Raw genomic sequence first — 20,747 nt, forward strand, 5'->3', positions numbered from 1 at the left:
TTCCAGGACCGGGGCACGAACCCGTGTCCCCTGCATCGGCAGGCAGACTCTCAACCACTGCGCCACCAGGGAAGCCCCCGATTTCTTGAAAGCAACGTAAAAACTTAAAAAGTGTTTAGAAACGAGCTAATATCATAATCTTTCTAGATTTTTGTGACTGTTCCCCTAGGAACATTCTAAATTATTTAACTTATTTTTTCATGGAAACAACAACTCTCTATTCACACTCAGATATCTCCAGATGATCTAACCTTTAAAAAGAAAGTTCATAATTTTAACAACACGTACAATAGGAATAGACAGGTTTGAGAACACTCATAAAAGACTCTTGGTAACTATATAACTCAACTAGTAGAAATAGACATACCAAGGCATACCACAGAGTAGCTGACCAGCCATGAGCATTTGGCCCACTATCTTAAGAAAGGACTGGAGAGTGTTACTTAATCTAGCAAGTTAGTTAAGGAGAACTTCCGTGTTGTGCATGACTAGATCATGAGGATGGGCGTGTGCGTATTTAGGCTAGAGAAATGGGCATGGGCCTTTCATGTAGGCCCCTGTGTGTCATTTTAAAGCGGGGGCTCTCAGGATGTGGTCCCCGGACCAGCAGCATCAGAACCGCCTGGCAACTCATTAGAAATGAAAATTCTCGGGCCCCAGCCCAGATCTCCTGAGTCAGAAACTCTGGGGTGAGGCCTTCACCTCTGTGTTTCAACAAGCCCTCTAACTGATTCTGATACATGCTCAAGTTTTAGCCTACTGTGCTGGAGAGTTAGGCCTTTCCTCTACATGACATGGAATCACTGAAGGATTTTAGTGATGGAGCAGTTTGAATCCTGTGACCAACCAGAGGTCACACCTACAATATTCTGAGTTGTGTTAACGGGAAGTTCAGACACATTCCTAAAAATCTCTTTCGCGTTCTTGAAAACGGCTGATTGCTTCGTTCATTTGCATATAATTATTAAGAGCTTATTATGTGTCAGGCATTGTCCTAAGTACTTGGAATACATCCGTGAACAAAGCAGACAAAAATCCCAGCCTTCGTGGGGCTAACTTTCTATTAGGAGGAGACAGACAATAGACAAAACAGATCATCAGCGTACTAGTAGGTGATGTAATGGTGAGGAGAGAAATGAAGCACAGCAGAGGGAGAGGGGATGCTGGGAGCGGGGTTACAACTGTAAATGGATCACAGAGGAGGTGGGAGAAACCGCCAGGCAAATGTTTGAAGAGAGGGCTTCCTTGGAAAAGGGAACAGCAAATTCCGAGGGCTGAAGTGCTGAAGGGCCGTTGGGCCTGGGGCCGAACCAGCGAGGGAAAGAACAGAGATGGGATCCTAGCTTCCACCTTGTTTTGCTGATAGCCTCCAGGCTCTAATATAAACCACGGATCTAGCCAGATAAACGCTAGATTAGATGTGTTCTGATGTAAACGGGGCGTCCAGTGAGCAATGTAGATTGATCTTCTCACTCAGTAACATTTATTGAGCACATATGCGCCAGGCACATCCAGAACCACCACGTAGCTCATGGGAGTAGCGCCTCTGGAGCCGAACAGTCCAGCACGGAGTCCCTACTTTTCCTGCCCTCATGGGACTTAACATCTAGAGGCGAGACAAACATAATGACCAGGGTGAAACTTGTCACACAAGGGAAAGGACAGAGCACTAGGGCCGTGAGCTCGGGTGCATCTGTTATAACCTCCTCCAGGGTATCAGGGAAGGCTAACTATATTTCAGCCAAGGCTAGAACAGCGAATGGGATTGGTCAGAATAAGTGAGGTAAAGGGGACTTTCCAGTCAAAGAACGGCCCTGTGTGTGGACCCAGAGCGTGTGGCCCAACAGCAGACCTGAAAAAGTACAGTCTAAAGAGAGCAGGGAGGGGAGGCTGAAGAGGAGAGGATGTAGGGCCTTATAAACCTTAAAAGGTAAGGGCAATGTAAAAGCATCAAAGGATTTTAAAGGAGGGGACTGGCATAATTAGTTTGGGGTTGTTAAAAGCTCAAGTATCTTCTCTGGAAAATGAATGTAAAAACACTATATCCAGAGGTGTCAGTGTCATCAATTCCTTCCTGAGCCCGTACGTGCTAAATGTGACACATTACGAAGTGTTCTACGGGATGGAGAAGGTGGCCAGGCAGAGCCAAACATTTCAGGTTTCAGGTGTCTTGTCTCTAAATAGCTGAATAATTAACACAAATCCCCAGATAATTCAAACAGCTGTACTAAATCCCCCGTGTTGGAGCCTGACCGTGGCAGGCTCTCTGTGTTGCCGTGCCTCCACCCCTTCTGCTGGCCGTTTGTCAATACAGGGGGCAGTACCATTGATCTTAGCAGGTGCAGACTGACACAGAGCAAAGTGTATTAGAAATAGCAGTTAAGACTGCAGATCACTCATTAGCCAAGTTAACAGAGAAACATCAACTGAGTCCGCTGATTACGCCCCAAAGAGAGGGATTCAGTAACAGCTGTGCTGGAATGATGGCAAGCAAGTACCACATTTAGAAAATTAGGACTCTCTGGCCTATTTTAACTGGGATATACGCTCGTTGTTAACACCATCAAGGAATGAGAACAACAAGGGACCTAATAAATTAATGAGAGACTCCCCAGGACATCTAAATACAAGGTTATTAACAGAAAACAATAGAGAGGAAAAAAGGACCCGAACCTCCTGCGACTGCAGGACCACACAGTGATATTCTATTTAAACATGTTTCAGTGTGTGTCTCTGCGGACACACAGTGACTCACATACAGCTCTTGGAAAAGCATCAACTTTTTTTGTGGCGCTGATTCTCCAAGAACCTGATGAGTTTCTTTGAGAGAGAAGTAGCTGCCCAATGTAGCTCAGCTGTACGCAATCTGAGTTGCTCTCCTACATATAAACCCTCACTTCAAAGCCAGGGACATAATGTACAATTTTTTAATGGCTCTAGACCCAGGCACTCAGGCGCTCCGCTCTGCGCCTTACCTCAGTGTAAACACCTAATCAAGATTGCCTGCGCTCCGACAATAGCAGCAAATGCAATTCGAGAACCACAAGCCTTTGAAGTCCTCCCAGCAAAGGCCGGTTTTCTAGTCTGGGATAATGACATGCCATGATTGCTGTCTTTGTTGTATCTTTTCAGTGGAGAAGCAATTATGGCCCCAATTTAACAGAATAGACATTACACAGCTTATGATGCTCAAAATCAATTTCATTTGATCATTTTCTCGATTTGATTGGTATTAATAGAATGGTTCACCAAGGAAGAAAAAAGAAATAGCTAGCAGAGGTTGTGTCCCATTCCACTTTCAAAGAGATAATGTAGAAGTATGTTTTACTCACTCAGAGACTCAGTGGAGTGATTCAGACACCAAGTTCTACCAAAACAGCCTGTGGATGGAAATATTATACATCCTATGTTCTCTGGGGAAGGAAGTGTAGGACAATGTATTTTTCATCTGTAAAATTTTTATCAGAGCTCCATAAGGGATCCCATCGTTGTTAATCAAACAATGAATATCACCAGTGAAAAACCAAATTAGTAACTAAGTCCCCTTTACAAAAGCCGGAATCAAACCCCCTAGTGGCAGATCTAGGAATAAACCCAACTTCTCCCAGGCTCCAGCTTGTCCAAGACATTGCGTGTTTGACGTTTAAAAAAGGAGGATTTCCTCGCCTGCTTAGGCAGCCTATTTAGATTTCTTTTCCTGCCCCGACCTTCATTTCTCCTCCAGGATGGAGGTGATTTTTCTTTTAAATGAGTTGTGTATCTGTTTAACGTCATGGCAGTAAGGGACCAAAGCCTTTGCAAATGATGACAGAAGCTGTGAAATCTAATACTTTTACCGTCATCCCATGTTTCTGGAACCAGTGAGGGACTGAGAGATGGAAACACGAGAAGTGGTTCCTGACCTTGGGCATTTATAGCATTTACAACTCCAAACTTTCCATCTCAGCACAAGTTAAACTGTTCCACGGTATTGTGAAGTTTTCCATTTGCAGAGTAGGTAATCACTCAAAACCTGTTCATTACTTCCGTCTGTCATTTAAAAATTGCCATGATCCAATAGTACATTTTGTACCTTGTATTAGCGGTGAGAATTCAAACATGGAAAAAGTTATATTTTCATTTTTTCCCATTTTCAGATCCTTTAAGTACTGAAACTTTCACACTATTTCCCTTATTTGTATATATTAGTAGGGCAATTGTGATAGGGAGGCATTCAGGGAGAGAGGGGGTTACACCCAAAACAAAAGGAACAAATTGTCTTTCTTGTGTCAGAGAAGCCACCTTGAGTGGTAAGGAATGAGGTTATCTTCACTGTCAAATGCCTGCTTACTAGTTAATATTTAACAAGTATTTTTGCCTCTTTCTGCATTGAATACTAGTCTGCATAAAAAGTCAGCAGCAGAGGGAGAATTTAAACCCAGCCATAACAGATTCTAAACCCCATGCTCTTTCCAGCGTTCCACCTTGCTACTTCTCACACCACACAGCCCACCAGGGGAAATTTAACAAAACAAGTATCAAATCCTGAATCTAAATTTTAAAATTAAGGACATCAGTTTAGAAATGGGGAGACCAGCATCTTGCAGGTGACAAAGCAGGGTGGCCACAGGACCCCATATGAATAATCTTTCCCAGGAGGAATGACAAAGACATCTTGAGAAGTCTTCTATATAAGAGAAGGCTTGGGGAAGGCATCTTAGGTTCTACCAGTTTAGGGCTGTTTTCCGACAGAGGGATTGACTTATTCTACGTTATTTCAAAGGGCAGAGGGATAGAAATTACAGACAGACCTATCACTGCTCTTATAAGGAAGAGCCTTATAGCATTTAGGTTTCTGGAGGATGGAAAATAATGTTTATCACTGATACAACAGAGATTCAAAGGTCTAACATTTTACTCCAGGGAGTGTTTGAAAGGACCAGGTCTCCCACAGAAAGGAACTGTTCACAAGCCACCTTGTTCCTTCTTTCTCTGTCAAGATCTTTAAACCTATGCGAATAGTGACAAGCAGATAACTCCTGCCTGGAGAAGGGGCAAGTGATTAGGCAGTGAGGGGAGGAACGTCTACCAGGTGTACTGGATAGACGTTGTTGATAGAGGGTGTACTGGATAATTACCGCCAGAATCTTTGCCAACATTACTATCGCAGAACTTTAAGTTTGCTTTCTGAAATGCTACCTGGTGGCTAGAATTCCGTATAGCACAGAAGACAATCTAATTCCTTGACTTAAAACAGGTAGCTAATGAGAGCCTCCATAATTTGGGGACCTAAATCCATCAATAATTTGGGGACCTAAATCCATCAATAATTTGGGGACTTAAATCCATCAATAATTTGGGGACCTAAATCCATCAATAATTTGGGGACCGAAATCCCACACAGCTGCCTTCATCACTGGCTCCCAAACCTGTCTTCAGGTAAGACCCACCTGGGGAGCTTTTAAAGTACGAGACTTATATCTGGGGCCACCCCCAGAGCTTCTGATTTAATTGATCTGGGATGGGACCAGAACATTAACTTTTAAAAGCTTCCTAGGTTATTCTAATATCTTTCTGAAGTTGAGCACCACTAACCTACATCATTCCAATTTATGGGGTGTCAAAACTACAAAGTCTGCAAGTCAAAGATGATATTTCCAATAAGTGAGTTAATTTAGCAAAATCGCTAAATGTACAGTCTCTGGAGTTAGACTGCCTGGCTCCTCTGCTTACTAGCTGTTGATTCTGGGCAAGTTACTTAACCTCTCTGTTCCTCAGTTTTGTCATTTGCAAAAAGGGGATAATAAAAGGTACATACCTGGTAAGACTGCTGTGAGAATTAACTAATGTATACGAAGTGCTTAGGACAGCTATCATGAGCATTCAATGTATATTAGTTATTTTTGTTGTTCTTATCATCATCCTGGGGTATAGTGTTATTTCATAATTTGTTTGGTATACTTAAACATTAGTTGCAGCGTCCGGCTCAGATAACTGTTCGAAAATCAGGTCCCCTGAGTACGTATTGAGCATTTAAAGTATTGGGTTGGCCAAAAAATTCATTCGGGTTTTTCCCATAATCTTACGGAACGAATTTTTTGGCCAACCCAATAATTAGTAGTTTGACCTCAACACACCAATTCTCACATCATCCCTGCAAGAGAAAACATTGTTTATTCCCATTTTCCTTGGGAATAATCCAGATACCTAAGGACTGAGATGAATCCTTGAAATGAACTATAAATAAAATGTAACCCCGCAGGACCTCTTTCTAGAGTACAGACTCGAGCCCCATGGCCATAAGACTAAAATGAATCCAGTTAACGTGCTGTATATGTTTTACCCCCTTAGATCTCCTACCCCGTCAGAGTAACTGACAAGACGTCTATTCAGAACACCAGAGAGACTGGAAATGTCACTATCGACCCTGAAGACAAATGGCATCAAAAAGCCCAACAGCTAAAGGTCACCTGCTAGATTGAATTTTAAGTGTGTTTCAAGGGTTACTGCTGGATCTAAGTGATGTTTGTGACTGACATCTTATCACTTAAGGGTTTATTCTTATGCCTGAGAATAGCTACCCACCTTCTGATGGGTAAGACTGCCTTCTGCCCAGATGGGTCATTACTTGCTCAGCTAGCCAACCCTACCCACTTTCCCGGTGTTCTATTTCCTAGAGAAAAATCATCATATCACTCTTCAAACATTCAGAGGAATGGCATAGAGAAAATACAGGCAGGAAAAAAAAATCACAGTTCCAGAATACTGTCCAATACTGTGCTGCTCCCAAGTCTGTCTCCTTTTGGAGTTATCATTCATACAGTATCCCTAGGTGATGGGGGATATGGTCCCTAAAAATGGGTGGGAATCCCCAGAGCCTCACCGAGGCCTCGTCTGCAGAACATAAACGCCTACTACCTAGTAATTTAGCGTGATGACATCCCTTTTTTTGGCCATGGGTTTACTACTTTGAAATCACAATATGGTTTCAGGGAAGATTTTTATGAAACCGTCCCCACTGATTGTTTTTCTAGAAGAATCAAGAACAGTTCTAGCAGCTGATGTCTTCTCAATCCAGTGTATATTGTTACATGGGGCAGTTGCTCTTGTACCGGGCTTTATACCTGCTTCGTAAGGGATAAAGCCCTTTGAAATCACCCAGCCTGTAGGGCCTGTTGACGTCATTAGTTAAAACTATGTACAGCGGAAAAGTAATAAGAAGAAGAATAAAATTCATTCCAGTTTCAGAAAAGTTAGAAAAGAGGGACAGTTCAAATCATCTTTTTGCCTCTGCAGTAGCCTCCAGGCTACTCTTAGAGTTGCCAAAAAAAAAAAAAAAACAGAAAGAAAGAAAGAAAGAAATGAAAACAGCCGTTCACCTGAAGCTTCCTGAAAGCTGATGCCAGGGAGGCCACACCCAGAAGTTGGGAGGATGGGGACAAATGTCTCCTAGAAGTGGACCCAGAGGACAGGGTCTCCTACCGGACCTGATGGAGAGCCTAGGCAGCTCGGCCAACAGGATCGAGGGGACAAAGGAAACGCCTTAAGGCTTGTTACGTGTTGTGGGTAAAGGACTGGGTCAGAAGACAGGGAGCTCTGGGCCCTGACCTGCCATTTACTCAATGCGTGACTTGGGCAAATCTCAGCTTCCCCCGAGCCTTAAGTTTCTTTTTTCTTAAACAAAGCATTGGCCGAAATGAACTACAAGGTCCATCCCAGCTGCAAAATGCTATAAATCTATGATCCTTTATCTCTAGTTACTTAAATTACTATAGGAAACACAGTTGAAGCATGTAGGCTTCTTGCAAACTCTAGCTTTCACACTTGTCACTAGGAGTCTCGGCCAATGATAAAATAATCAAGGTAAAATCACGGTGCTTAACGCATGGCATGGCCCTAGGCAGAGACAGTAAGAAACTTCGTACAGAAGAAAATCAGAAGAAAGCAAAAAGGATACTGTTTCATCTCTGAGGGTACAAGACTCATTTGTTTCTAACCCACTCCTGAGGAAAGGCAATAAGGAGCAAAGCATCTTAAGACTGTTGCATCTAAATGACAGCAAGACCGAGCAGCCAAAGGGATGTTTCCCTTTCTTTATTCGGAAAGGATTTGTTAGGTGTTCGCTGCGCGTCCTGCATGCTGGCGGGGCACTCAGTATACAAACCTCCAGGCTGACTTCTTTTCTCCTCTTCAACTACCCAGCTCAGATGGCTTCTCTGTGGTCCCCCTCCTGCCTCTCCCACCCCTGTCCTGGTGTGCCTGTGGCTGGGACCACTCCGCCAGGGTTTAATCCTATTCGGCCATTGTCTCATTAGCTGTTGCCTGTGTTTCTTTTGTACCAACTACACGATAAGCTCCTTGAACCTTAGCATTGTATTCCTCTCCACCTCCTAGCACATTGCTTTACCCAAAGCTGATCTCAATATTTAATGGTTGATTAAAAAAACCATTTAAAGGTCATTTAGTGAATCTCAAGTGAAAATGGGCCTCATTTGAAATCTTTTTCTTGAAAGATGATTTTCAAAGAATCTGCATATCCCTCAGAAAACTTACTCTAACAATGAGTAACTCACTACTAAGAAATACCTTTACGTGAAATCAAAATAATTCAGACAACAAATATTTATTGAGTACCTACTATATTCCAACCACTAGCTTTTAGGTGACTAGCCCAAAAGACATGTTTTTTTTTAAAAAAAAAACTCTTCAGAAAAGTAAATAAAACTTGACAAAAGATCCTTTTAAAAAAAAAAAGATTCCTACCCTCAAGGAGCTTAAAACTTTTGGTAGTGGGAAAACAGTTATGTAATCATTATAATGCAGTGATATAAAAGTAGGTATAATTTAATTCTTTCTTTTAGTGTAACTAAAAGAGCACCTAATTCTGCCCTAAAAAGACAGGAAAAGCTTCCTGAAAAGAGAGAGCACCTGAGCTGCCCCTAGAAGGATGAGTCAAAATATGCCAAGTAGACGAATGGGAGCAGAGGTGTAAAAATGCAGGGCAATCTAGCCTGTCCTGAGTATTACCTGGAGTTCAGTAGCTAAAGGGCAAAGCATGAGGGACACAGGGCTGGGCAGGTCAGCTAGGAGCCATGAAAGGCTTTTTATGCCGATCAAAAGATTTTCAATTTTATCCTACGGAGAGCAGGAAGCCACTGGCAAATTGTAAGCAGGTTAATGACATCATTGGGCTTGCATGTTAACAAACTGCCAAGGTCTGAAGAATAGACTGGAAGAGAATAATAAAGATTGCAGAGACAGCGGAACCAGTCAGGCGACTTCTGCTGTAATTTCTGCAAGAGATGATGAGAGAACTGGAAAGGTGGCAGCATTTGCTCTGTTTGCCCCACACTCCACATGCCATCAGTTCGCTTTGCAGGATGGTGGGTATATCTTTTTCCACTGGCTGGACTGAACTCCTGGCAGGTTAGGACAGCACCTGATCCCCCTCAGCCCCTGCCTTGAGGTGGTCAGGAAGTGGAATGAACAAACTTAGCAATTGCTTAAATACACGGTGAACGTGGGAGAGAGAAAGAGAATAATTTCTGAGTGTCTGATTAGTGGCACCAACACCACTGAGCAAGAAAAGGAGGGCTTTGGTTCTGGGAATGAAAGAGGGGTGCGTGAGGCCAGCAGTGGGCCTGACGTTGAGTTAGGAGGTGCCTGTAGGGAGGAGGACCTAGAACTCAGGAGAGACATCTGAGTTAGCCTGTATACATTTGCATCATAAGAATTCCCTGGTGGGTTGCAGCCATGGGAATTGCTGAGCTGCCCCAGGAATTGTAGGTAGTGGGAGAAGAAAGGAAGGTCAAGAACAGGGCCCTGGAGAAATCGGTAAGAATATTTTAAGGGAGAGCAGAGGTAGAGAAGGTAAAAGATTACAAAGGGATTGCCAGAGAGGCAGAAAGCTGGCCAGGATAAAACAGTGTCATGGAACCTGAGACATGAAAACTTCAAGGAAGGGAAATCAGTGAACAGGGTTCAACTCTGCAGAGAAGACAAGTAAAAAGGTGCCACGAAAAGGGAGTGATATATGCAACTCATATATGCAAGTTTCAAATGATTCAGACAAACTAAGTAATGATGATACAAACAATAATACTATAAATGATAGAATGTAGATTTGTTTGTCTACAAATGGAGAGTGGGAGATCTACAGAAAGAGAGAGAATGAAGAAATGCGGCTAAATGTTAAAAAGTGGTGGATCAGTGAGGATATTTGGGGGTTCTCTGTGCTATTCTTGCCATTTTTCTGTAAGTTTGAAATAATTGTGTAAGTTTGAAAAAACAGAAAGTTAAAGAAGATGGTACCACAGGATTTAGCACTAAAAGGTCATTGGTGGCCTGAGCAAAGCGGTTTCAGTGAGAATAAGGGCTCTCCCGCAGGATACAGAGGTCAGAATGAGAGCTGGAGAAATGATGACCAGCCTACATTTTAAGATGTCTGGCTGTGGATTAAGAGATGAGGTTTAACCAGAGAATGAGATCAAGTAAGGGATTGTTTCATTTTTGTTTTTTAATAGAAGAGGTTTAAACACATTTATATGCTGAAAGGATCAGAAACTGGAGATAGAGGACAAGAAAAGAAAGGGTGATATGCTGGAAACAAGGTCCCTGGACCATTTAAGCCTGTGTGTTTTCACTTTAAAAATACTGAGAGTTCAGAGCTCCCACCGCAGGAGCTTCAGCCCAACCCTGGGTTCATGAACCAAGATCCCACGAGCCGCCTGGGGCAGCCAAAAAAAATAAAATAAATAACAAAGTAAAAAATAAAATTAGACTAGGAAACTGACAGATATGTTAGGAAGAATATAAAAATAAAGATGAATCAATGGCCGGAAGGTACAACAATATCACAATAGTAAAAAAAGAAGAAGAGGAAAAAAAAAAAAAAGGGTGGGGGGGAAGGCCCTGGCTGTGGAGGGTGGGGCCTAAGGGTGAGGTTTGGGCAGTGGGTGGGGCAAAATGCTCAGGACCCACAGGGCTGAAAAAGGCCCTGGGGGCTGTGGAGGGTGTGGCTTAGGCTCAAGGAACAGAAGGGGCCCAGGGTGCCCTCCACTCCTGGTCTCAGAGGGCAGGGGACCTCACCTGGGAGCCTAGCAGGCTTCCTGGGCTTGAATGGGCAGGGCAAACGCCCTCCTCTCCTCTCCTGATCCTCCGTCTGGGAGGGCCCCTCCTGCCTGCCTCTCCTGATCTTCCTGTCCTCCCTCCTATGCCCCCAAGGAGCTATGCAGCCTGGAGAGGGCTTTGGAGGGCAGGGGATCGGCCTGGGAGCTCAGGAGGCTCCCCAGGCCCGAGTGGGCAGGGCAATTGCCCTCTGCTTCTCTCCCGCTCAGCTCCTCCCGGAGGGCCCCTCCCACCTGCCCCTCCTGATCTCCCAGGCCTCCCTCTTATGAACCACTGAACTAACAGAGAACCTTAGACCCCAGGGAATATTCATCATCGGAGTGAGGTCTGACGGAGTTCCTCATCTCAGCACCAAGACTCAGCTCTACCCAATAGCCTACAAACCCCCATGTTGGAAGCCTCAGGCCAAACAACCAGTAAGACAGGAACACAATCACACTTACTAAAAAAAAAAAAAAAATGAGATGGCAAAAAAATATGTCACAGATGAAGGAGCAAGGTAAAAACCTACAAGACCAAATAAATGAAGAGGAAATAGGCAATCTACCTGAAAAAGAATTCAGAGTAATGATAGTAAAGATGATCCAGAATCTCAGAAACAGAATGGAGGCACGGACTGAGAAAATACAAGAAATGTTTAACAAAGATCTTAGAAGAATTAAAGAACAAACAACAGAGATGAACAACATAATAACTGAAATGAAAAATACACTAGAAGGAATCAATAACAGAATAACTGAGGCAGAAGAACAAATAAATGAGCTGGAAGACAAAATGGTGGAAATAACTGCCAAGGAGCAGAATAAAGAAAAAAGAATGAAAAGAGCTGAAGACATTCTCAGAGACCTCTGGGACAACACTAAATGCACCAACATTCAAATTATAGGGGTCCCAGAAGAAGAAGAGAAAAAGAAAGGGTCTGAGAAAATATTTGAAAAGATTATAGTTGAAAACTTCCCTAACATGGGAAAGGAAATAGTCACCCAAGTCTAGGAAGCATAGAGAGTCCCATATAGGATAAACCCTAGGAAAAACACACCAAGACACATATTAATCAAACGAACAAAAATTAAATTCAAAGAAAAAATATTAAAAGCAGCAAGGGAAAACCAAAAAATAACATACAAAGGAATCCCCATAAGGTTATCATCTGATTTTTCAGTGGAAACTCTGCAGGCCAGAAGGGAGTGGCAGGATATACTTAAAGTGATAAAAGAAAAAAACCTACAACCAAAATTACTCTACCAAGCAAGGATCTCATTCAGATTCAATGGAGAAGTCAAAAGCTTTTCAGAGAAGCAAAAGCGAAGAGAATTCAGCACCACAAAAACACCTTTACAACAAATGCTAAAGAAAGTGCTCTAAGCAGGAAACACAAGAGAAGAAAAAGACCCACCAAAAAAACCCCAAAACAATTAAGAAAATGTTAATAGGAACATACATATCAATAATAATCTTGAATGTAAATGGATTAAATGCCCCAACCAAAAGACACAGACTGGCTGAATGGATACAAAAACAAGACCATATTATGCTGTCTTCAAGAGACCCACTTCAGACCTAGGGACACATAAAGACTGAAAGTGAAGGGATGGAAAAAGATATTCCATGCAAATGGAAATCAAAAGAAAGCTGGAATAGCATTACTCATATCAGATAAAATAGACTTTAACATAAAGACTGTTACAAGAGATAAGGAGGGACACTACATAATCCCTACAGTAATTACTACAGTAATCAAAGGGTCAATCCAAGAATAAGATATAACAATTATAAATGTTTATGCACCCAACATAGGAGCACCTCAAAACATAAGGCAAATACTAACAACCAAGAAAGGAGAAATCGACAATAACACAATAATAGTAGGGGACTTTAACACCCCACTTACACCAATGGACAGATCATCCAAACAGAAAATAAATAAGGAAGCACAAGCTTTAAATGACACAATAGGCCAGATATATCTAATTGATATTTATAGAACATTTCACCCAAAAGTGGCAGAATACACTTTCTTCTCAAGTGCACATGGAACATTCTCCAGGACATCTTGGGTCACAAATCAAGCCTCAGAAAATTTAAGAAAACTGAAATTGTATCAAGCATCTTTTCTGACCACAACAGCACTATGAGATTGGAAATCAATTACAGGAAAAAAAACTGTAAAAAACACAAATACATGGAAGCTAAACAGTGTGCTACTAAATAACCAAGAGATCACTGAAGAAATCAAAGAAGAAATTAAAAAATACATAGAAACAAATGACAATGAAAACACGATGACCCAAAACCTATGGGATGCAGCAAAAGCAGTTCTAAGAGGGAAGTTTATATCAATACAATCTCACCTCAAGAAACAAGAAAATTCTCAAATAAACAATCTAACCCTACACTTAAAACAATAGAGAAAGAAGAACAAAGAAAACCCAAAGTCAGTAGAAGGAAAGAAATCATAAAGATCAGAGCAGAAGTAAATGAAATAGAAACAAAGAAAACAATAGCAAAGATGAATAAAACTAAAAACTGGTTCTTTGAGAAGATAAACAAAATTGATAAACCCTTAGCCAGACTCATCAAGAAAAAAAGGGAGAGGACACAAATCAATAAAATTAGAAATGAAAAAGGAGAAATCACAACTGACACTGCAGAAGTACAAAGGATTATAAGAGACTACTACAAACAACTATATGCCAATAAAATGGACAACCACGAAGAAATGGAAAAATTCTTGGAAGGGTACAATTTTCCAAGACTGAACTAGGAAGAATTAAAAACTATAAACAGACCTATCACAAAATGAGATTGAAACTGTTATTAAAAATCTTCCAGCAAACAAAAGTCCAGGACCAGATGGCTTCACAGGTGAATTCTATCAAACATTTAGAGAAGAGTTAAGACCGATCCTTCTCAAACTCTTCCAAAAAATTGCAGAGGGAGAAACTCTCCCAAATTCATTCTACGCAGCCACCATCACCCTAATACCAAAACCAGAAAAAGATATCACAAAAAAAGAAAATTATAGACCAATATCACTGATGAACATAGATGCAAAAATCCTGAACAAAATACTAGCAAACAGAATCCAACAGCATATTAAAAGGATCATACACCATGATCAAGTGGGATTTATCCAGGGATGCAAGGATTCTTCAATATATGCAAATCAATCAATGTGATACATCGCATTAACAAATTAAGGAATAAAAACCATACGATCATCTCAATAGATGCAGAAAAAGCTCTTGACAAAATTCAATACCCATTTATGATATTAAAAAAAGGTCCAGAAAATGGGCATAGAGGGAACCTACCTTAACATAATAAAGGCCATATATGACAAACCCACAGCAAGCATCATACTCAATGGTGAAAAACTGAAAGCATTTCCACTAAGATCAGGAACAAGACAAGGATGTCCACTCTCACCACTCTTATTCAACATAGTTTTGGAAGTCCTAGCCATGGCAATCAGAGAAGAAAAATAAATAAAAGGAATACAAATTGGAAAAGAAGAAGTAAAACTGTCACTGTTTACTGATGACATGATACTATACATAGAAAATCCTAAAGATGCCACCAGAAAACTACTAGAACTAATCAATGAATTTGGTAAGGTTGCAGGATACAAAATTAATGCACAGAAGTCTCTGGCGTTCCTATACACCAACAACGAGAAATCAGAAAGAGAAATTAAGGAAACACTCCCATTTACCATTGTAACAAAAAGAATAAAATACCTAGGAATAAACCTGCCTAAGGAGGTGAAAGACTTGTACTCAGAAAACTATAAAACACCGATGGAAGAAATCAAAGACGACATAAACAGGTGGAGAAATATACCATGTTCTTGGATTGCAAGAATCAATATCGTGAAGATGACTATACTACCCAAAGCAATCTATAGATTTAATGCAATCCCTAACAAACCACCAATGGCATTCTTCACAGAATTAGAACAAAAAATTTTACAATTCGTATGGAAACACAAAAGACCCCAAATAGCCAAAGCAATCTTGAGAAAGAAAAACGGAGCTGGAGGAATCAGGCTCCCTGACTTCAAACTATACCACAAAGCTACAGTAATCAAGACAGTATGGTACTGGCACAAAAACAGAAATATAGATCAACGGAACAGGATAGAAAGCCCAGAGATAAACCCACACACATATGGTCACCTAATTTACGGCAAAGGAGGCAAGAATGTACAATGGAGAAAAGAAAGCCTCTTCAATAAGCAGTGCTGGGAAAACTGGACAGCTACAAGTAAAAGAATGAAATTAGAACACTACCTAACACCATACACAAAAATAAACTACAAATGGAGGAAAACATAGGAAAAACACTCTTACATAAACCACAGCAAGATCTTTTTTTGACCCACCTCCTCGAGTAATGGAAATAAAAACAAAAATAAACAAATAGGACTTAATTAAACTTAAAAGCTTTTGCACAGCAAAGGAAACCATAAACGAGACAAAAAGACAACCCTCAGAATGGGAGAAAATATTTGCAAATGAAACAACAGACAAAGGATTAATCTCCAAAAAATACAAACAGCTCATGGAGCTCAATATTAAAAAAACAAACAATCCAGTTAAAAATTGGGCAGAAGGGCTTCCCTGGTGGCGCAGTGGTTAAGAATCTGCCTGCCAATGCAGGGGACATGGGTTCAAGCCCTGGTCTGGGAAGATCCCACATGCCGTGGAGCAACTGGGCCCGTGAGCCACAACTACAGAGCCTGTGCGTCTGTAGCCTGTGCTCTGCAACAAGAGAGGCCGTGACAGTGAGCGCCCCGTGCACTGCGATGAAGAGTGGCCCCCACTTGCCTCAACTAGAGAAAGCCCTCACACAGAAACGAAGACCCAACACAGCCAAAAATAAATAAATAAATAAATAAATAGATTTTTAAAAAAATGGGCGGAAGACCTAAATAGACATTTCACCAAGGAAGACATACAGATGGCCAAGAGGCACATGAAAAGATGCTCAACATCACTAATTATTAGAGAAATGCAAATCAAAACTACAATGACGTGTCACCTCACGCTGGTCAGAATGGCATGCCAGTCAGAATGGCCATTATCAAAAATCTAGAAACAGTAAATGTTGGAAAGGGTGTGGTGAAAAGGGAACCCTTCTGCACTGTTGGTGGGAATATAAATTGATACAACCACTACGGAAAACAGAATGGAGGTTCCTTAAAAAACTAAAAATAGAACTACCAGATGACCCAGCAATCCCACTACTGGGCATATACCCTGAGAAAGCCATAATTCAAAAAGAGTCACGTACCACAATGTTCATTGCAACTCTATTTACAATAGCCAGGACATGGAAGCAACCTAAGTGTCCATCAACAGATGAATGGATAAAGAAGATGTGGCACATATATACAATGAAATATTACTCAGCCATAAAAAGAAACAAAATTGAGTTATTTGTAAGTGAGGTAGAGGGACCTAGAGTCTGTCATACAGAGTGAAGTCAGTCAGAAAGAGAAAAACAAATACCGTATGCTAACACATATATATGGAATCTGAAAAAGAAAATGGTACTGATGAACCTATTTGCAGGGCAGGAATAAAGAGATAGACATAGAGCATGGACTTGATGATGTGGGATGGGAGGGTGAAGCTGGGGCGAAGTGAGAGCAGCATCGACATACATACACTACTGAATGTAAAATAGTTGGCTGGTGGGAAGCAGCCGCATAGCACAGGGAGATTGGCTCGGTGCTTTGTGACCTCCTAGAGGGGTGGGATAGGGAGGGTGGGAGGGAGGCTCAAGAGGGAGGGGATATGGGGACACGTGCATGCATATGGCTGATTCGCTTTGTTGTACAACAGAAACGAACACAGTATTGTGCAGTAATTATACTCCAATAAAGATCTATTTAAAAAAATACTGAGAATTGACGGTCATCCTCATCATTTTCTATTTAAGTGCCGTGCACATGCCTAAGATCCTTACTTCAAGCCAAGCAATCCGTCTTCACTTTACCTGTCCACATAGGTCTTGCCCTAATCGCTTTGTGCTCTCCTGTGAATCTTCACAGATTTTCCAAATCCCATTTCCACCGTGTGCTCAGAACCAGACACAGTACTGAGCTAAGGGTCAGACCCTTGCTGGCCAGTGCAAGAGGGTATACACTCCCACCAGCAGAAGATCCTTCCCGGGAAAGGAGCATGCTGTCAGTGGGAAAGAAGAAAGTTCCCCAAATACATGAGTCTTCAAAAGGATGAAACAGGATGTTTCCTTTCTTGCCTCTAAATAAAATAACTCTTGCAAAAGAAATGATAGCACGAAAGATATGCAGCGTCTTTGACTTATTTATGTCAACATCCTTGTGACCACATCCTAAGTGATCTTCCCACCTTTCCAAAGAGCTATTCATTTGGTTTTCCTTCAGCACTATCAACAGAGCTATGCCGCTTTTATTCACCCGAGCATAGAGTCCTTCTATACTAGCACTGAAAATTAGAGCTACTGTGTTCTCTAAATTTTATTAATATTATCGAATGGAATGTATAACCCAGACTCAAAGAATGTGTGTTTTGTTGTTAGTAAACACAAAAGAAACTTCAGAGCTAATCTTGGAGCCCAGGCACAACCCTCAGGACTCCAGGGTCGATCAGGGTGACTAAGAGCAAGAACGGCTTTTGTTTTAAAGCAGATTAACATTTTGGCTGACATCAAAGCGTGCATTCTCCCCTCTGCTTAGGTCATGTAAACGGAAAAAGTCGTGAAAGAGAAATAGCCAGATGCTGCCTGTCTCAGGGTTGGGGGCAGACTTCCCTTGGACGGCACAGTATGAAGGAGCATTAATAACTGAGCCCAGATCTTACTGAGAAATTACCATCCCAGCATTAGGCATCAGGAGCCCCCGGTGCTAACGCTGCAGCCAAAGGACTCTGCTTTGTGTGTGCTGGGAAAACCTACTGCCATTAAGCAGTTATTCTGAGTGCTTGGTCCGGTCTGATTGTGAGTGTTGGTAACAAAAGAACCCCAGTGAGAGGGGGATGAAATAGAGGATTTCGGTGCTGACGGAGATTAAATAGCCTGAGAATGGCTTTGTATATTAACTTCAGGGAACTAGGGTCTTGCCACCTAAAGAGTGACACCTGATGCCTCAACTGTAGGTAATAAATCTTTAGTAAACCTCAGATCTCAAGTAGGCTGCTCGGAAGGTGAGAGATATCACATCAAGCCCATAAACGTCTTTCTTTCTGGAGACTGAAATGCCGTCTCTGGCCACTTACATTTATGTGAACAGTGGATTTAACACTCGAGGCAAATGAAGTTTCTCATGAAATGATGAGTCCTTGGCCTTGTTGACAAAGCACCCTGTGAAGAGCACTACTGTCATCTGAATTGTCAGCTGCAAAGATATAAGAGGATTAAGACCAAGTGGTAACCCAAGATTTTGGGTCTGGTAGCCCAGGAAAAAACATTCTTGATAGGGTTTTTTGGTGGAAATGAGAGAGACAGAGCTAGACAAGTACAGTCATATGGCAGCAGAAAAAGAGTTCCTGGTCACTTATTTTTCTAGCAATTAAAAGGCTGAACAAGCGTGGTTGGACTTAGAGATTATCATATTAAGTGAAATAAGTCAGAAAGAGAAAGACAGACACCACATGATATCACTTATATGTGGAATCTAAAATATAACACAAGTGAACTTATGCACGAAAGAGAAACAGACTCAAAGACATAGAGAATAGACTTGTGGTTGCCAACGGGAAGTAGAAGTGGGGGAGGGTTGGATTGGGAGTTTGGTATTAGCAGATGCAAACCATTATATATAGGATGGATAAATAACAAGGTCCTACTGTACAGCACAGGGAGCTATATTCAATATCCTGTGATAAACCATAACGGAAAAGAATATAAAAAAGAATGTATATATGTGTTAAACTGAGTCACTTGTCTTTACAACAGAAATTAACACAACATTGTAAATCAACTATCCTTCAATTTAAAAGAAGGCTGAACAAATATTGAAAAGAATGACATTATCAGCATTAATAAATATCTCTAGGTCATAGCAAAGAGGGATCTTTTTTGACCTTCAAAACAGTGATGACAGCCATGAAAAGAGCTGCTGTGTTTCATGAACACACCTACAAGAGTGTAAATAACAATGTTCTTCTGGATCCACTACAAGGAAGGATGCTCTTGGGCTGTCTGTTGGCAGAGCCTCCTTGCCCACATTTCCCCCATGCAGCTCAATATATTGCATGAAAAGAAGGACCCTTCTTCATTGAAATACAGACAGAAAAGGAAGTATTTTCTTTTCTGGAGCACCGCAGGTAAAAACTTAAAGTTTAGAGGAGCTACTAAGAACCTGGCCAATCCTCCAAAAAGTTCAGATTCTAAGGAGAACTTACTCTACATTTTGAATTATAAGTCATTCTTACTTGAAAATCTGATATAAGAAGTCATATTGTGTATTACTGTTTTAAATTGAATAATCTCAACCTTATCATTACAATGAGATTTCATGAGAAGTAGAATACCAGTAAATATTATACAGGAGCAGGATGAGCCTTAGCAATTATATCAGAAAAGTGAAATAAAAGTTGAACTTATCCTTAAAACAATTTGAGCAAAAACATGATTTGTTCAAGTTTTTTTTCTCAAATGATCTGGGTAACTTGCATTTTTCGATTAACGTTGCATAGATACAGGCCACAGAGGCTCTTTATACGTGTGTTCAGCAAGGAAGAATTATGTTGCAGTTATATAACACACTGAGGCATATGGTCCTCGGACTGTTTTCAGTAAGCATTTAATCATTCTTTCCAAAGGCCTCTTTTTTTTTTTTTTTTTTTTTTTCCAAAGGCCTCTTAACTCAGCTAGTTTTTCACAAAGTAACGAGCGCTTTATTCCTCGGGAAATACGTCTAAATGTCTTAGCACAATATAGTTACATAGTGCATCCATTATACCAGGAGTACATTTTGTTGTTACAAGACTTTGGAAAGCATAAAGACTGCTCTGAAATTGAAATATTTCCCCCAGATGTTTGATTGCCTAAGTACAGGCTATATTAAGGAACAGAAGCAAAACAACCCTTGTGGTTTCACAGATGTCCTATCACCGCACAGACTCTTTTATAATCCTCTGAATAAGATCTAATTTGTTTCATCTGGTGAAGAGATCGTTTCTAGCTTCTGACCTATGTGAGTAAGAAGATCTGATAATCTGAACTGTATTTCATATTAAACTTGTACTTGGTGGGCAAAGCAAATTGTTGATGTTCTTTCTGGATAATGTTTTTAAAAATATTCATCTTAGTTAAGATAAACTTGCATATTTTGATGTTGATTCGCACTTCCTTTGTATGCAGCTCTTTAGAGGTAAAGCTGCTTTTTTCCCCCATTTGGTAATACTTCATTTTACAACATTTTAAGTCAAAGACTTGCCCTTAATATAATGCCCATTCTAAGCTATTTCCTTCTAGAAAATTCATAATCTGAAACTGCCAGGAGGAACCACTCAGCTAATCACCCTCTCATTGCCCGAAATGAGGAAAGGACCCTCTGTTCTCCTTCTTTAGCGCTTTTCAATTCTGTGGTCACCTTCCTAGAAGTCTTAACTCCCAGTTTGAGAAACACTAAGATTGGTGAAGAGTGTCAA

The 20,747-nt window shown here is 41.0% G+C and overlaps 1 protein-coding gene across 1 annotated transcript in view; it reads left to right on the plus strand.

Annotated features, from left to right (window-relative positions):
* The window catches only part of JHY (junctional cadherin complex regulator), a 63,535-nt gene that overhangs the window by 26,247 nt on the left and 16,541 nt on the right, over positions 1 to 20,747 (plus strand). Inside the window, exon 3 of the mRNA XM_022560406.2 lies at positions 6,331 to 6,444. Within this exon, the coding sequence (XP_022416114.2) occupies positions 6,331 to 6,444 (114 nt within the window). The remainder of the gene's footprint in view (positions 1 to 6,330; positions 6,445 to 20,747) is intronic.

Source organism: Delphinapterus leucas, chromosome 7, assembly GCF_059928025.1.
Source record: "Delphinapterus leucas isolate spDelLeu-1000000601 "Yukka" chromosome 7, BTC_Dleu_Yukka2, whole genome shotgun sequence".
In the NCBI taxonomy this organism is placed as follows: domain Eukaryota; kingdom Metazoa; phylum Chordata; class Mammalia; order Artiodactyla; family Monodontidae; genus Delphinapterus; species Delphinapterus leucas.